Source organism: Trifolium pratense, linkage group LG4, assembly GCF_020283565.1.
Source record: "Trifolium pratense cultivar HEN17-A07 linkage group LG4, ARS_RC_1.1, whole genome shotgun sequence".
Lineage (NCBI taxonomy): Eukaryota > Viridiplantae > Streptophyta > Magnoliopsida > Fabales > Fabaceae > Trifolium > Trifolium pratense.
The window spans coordinates 55,131,285-55,134,062 of NC_060062.1; the positions used below are offsets into that span (position 1 = coordinate 55,131,285).

A 2,778-nucleotide genomic window follows, 5' to 3' on the forward strand; every position below is an offset into this window, starting at 1 on the left:
CGAGAAAAAATTGGGCTTGGCGGACCGGTCCATTCGGGCTAGCCCATTTTGACAGCTCTAGGTATTTCATTAGTCTTTAAATTTCTTTTATATGATTGTAATTTATCGTATATATATATATATATATATATATATATATATATATATATATATATATATATATATATATATATATATAGTATATAAATATAAATAAAATCAAAGCATTTTGACAATCAATTCATTATTTATTACAAAATATGAAATTGTGAACGAAGAGCCAATTCAGCTAATAGAGGCTTAGAAAGTGACCAGGGGGGAATAACAAACTCTCGTTACTTGTCGGTGAAGAAAGTAGGAATTCTAAAGTTGGTGATTCGGGGAAATCATTCACAAATTGGTTGCCACCATTCATAGTAAAATTTTGGTTTGTTGCATTCAGATGCATCAAAGGATTAGGAACCAATGAAGAAGTAGATTGAGTATGCTGAACATTTGTAACAACTTGTGTTTGAAAAGGAAAATGGTCTGGTTGATATTGAACGTTAGCATTGTTCATTATTTGTTTTTGAGGAGAGTTTAGAAAATTTCGCACAAAAGCAGAAATTGGAGATTCAACAATATTGGTCCATGAATTGTCAACAAGAGGAGGACCATTTGAAGACAATACATTGTAAGGAGCTGGCGGAGAAGTTATAATTTGCACCGAAACCGGAACCTGAATTGGAATTTGTGGCCTTGTAATGGATAATGGTGGAGGCCGAATCTTCTGCAACCTTGTTATCTCATTCTCAGCCAGAGATTTAGATCCATTAGATTGTTTTCCAGTATGATCCTGAACAAAACTCTTGAAATCATCTTTGTGAATATTGTGAACTTTGTCCTGGGGATAACGATATCTACCACTAGTTATAACATTATTGCGAAAATCAATTATTTGTTGTAAACGACTCTTTTTTATGTTTTTCCCTGATTTGTTTATACCAAAATTCAGATTCGTCATTTTGCAAACCGATAAAGTTATATTGTCAAAATGTCCCACTTTGATAATTAATAGTAATAACAGCCAAAAACAAAAACAACCCAAATAAAACCACTACCTATTAAAAAAAACTAAACCGAGAATTTTTAAAAAATTTATTATCACCTACACCCGACCCACTTGCTTTAGAGCATAGGAAAAAGGAACCCGTATTTATAAAAAGATTAAAACTTTGACTCAAGAGTCTATGACACTGAGAAAACTGAGAAAGAGTAAAGAAAATGAAAATTTTATATATGACACATTATAAAATATATCGGCTCAGTGAGCAGGGTGTAGAATGGTATTTTAGGTAATACAATTTGGATTTAATCAAGGTGTTCAAGTGAAAAAAATCGGAAAATTCATTGTAAATACAAATTGGTTGACAAACAATTTTTTTTATAATACTCTTGAAATATGGTTCTTTAGGTTTAAAATATTGTGTTATATATATAGTGAAAAAGTTTAATGTGGTTGGTTAAAAGTTCATGATTACTCTTTTTCTTCATGAGAACATCATTACTACATTATAATATTTACAAATTTAATCACAAAATAATATTATAATAATAAATATATCACATAGTTTTTATATTTTAGTGTTTTCTTTGTTTTTCAATTTTATTTTCTAAACAATTTTTTTTTTTACTAAATCTGTGAAAATTCCATTTATTAAGTTCTTGTAAGTGTATATTTGACCAAAAGAGAAAAGAGAACAGGTTGGATTTAGTTTAATAAGTAAAAGTATAAAATCTTTCAAAATAAAAAAAGTAAAAGTATAATATAAATGAAAAGTCTTTAATTTTTTTTTTGACTAATTATTTAATACATTCAATAAAATGTTGGTAAATGTTTTAAAATATTCTTAATGTATCGTTCATGAATTGAGAAATACAAAATTAAAATATAATATGTAATATTTATTTTTGCCATAAAATACGGCCAGAGGCCCAACTATGGAGTGTTTAATATAGTGATATTTTATACGTTAAAAAATATAGTGATATTGTTTTTTGTAATGATTATTTCCCAAATCCTAATAATATTATTTTATTCCTTACAATATTTTTTTATTCCTTATAATATATTTTTTCCAAATCCTAGTAATATTATTTTATTCCTTATAATGTTTAATATAATCATAAAAGTAAGGATGAATTGATAGTGGAGGTGATAGGGTTAAGGCTGAAACTGTGGTTGGTCTTTCGGGTTTCTAAAAACTGATTTATCAAAATCTATTTTCACCTCTCCTAATAGAGCAAACAAAAAAATTTCAAATCTTGATGACCTCTTGAATCATAAAAATTATCCATAGACGCTAAATTTGAAAATTTCATGGTTAATCAAGAAAAATTTAATAAGGAGATGTCTATGACGATATATAGATGAAATTTTGAAAAAATTAAAGAGCTTCGATTGGTCTCTTGATGCGCTTTGCACACAACTTGGCTATGGTTTTGAGAAAATAGGATCCATAAATATGGTTTCAATCTTGGAAATAATAGCCAAAACTAATCCTAAGTCAACTTGTGAGAAAAATGCAAATATAGAGCAAGAAAAAGAAAATGACAAATCTGAAAATATTTCAAACTTACTTGAAGGATTTTCCCATTTAGAATTGTTCATAAAAAAAAATTAAAATAATAAAGATTAACTTGCTACCAGTAACTATTTTTTCTCCCCTAGTAGCAATATTATTATCCTCTTTGTGATAGTTGTAACCAGTGTTTTAAAAACCGGACTGGACATTGAATCGATGAGGGTACTGGGTCACT

The 2,778-nt window shown here is 28.0% G+C and overlaps 1 protein-coding gene across 1 annotated transcript; it reads right to left on the reverse strand.

Annotated features, from left to right (window-relative positions):
• Positions 1-268: 268 nt before the first annotated feature.
• LOC123922950 (protein HAIKU1-like) lies at positions 269-982 on the reverse strand. Its single transcript, XM_045975606.1, has one exon. It carries the CDS (start codon positions 980-982, stop codon positions 269-271), a length of 714 nt encoding a protein of 237 aa, XP_045831562.1.
• Positions 983-2,778: the final 1,796 nt, after the last annotated feature.

Bases quoted from the DNA above. Each gene is read 5' to 3' on its own strand.
- LOC123922950 (XM_045975606.1), bottom strand. From the start codon at position 982: ATGACGAATCTGAATTTTGGTATAAACAAATCAGGGAAAAACATAAAA.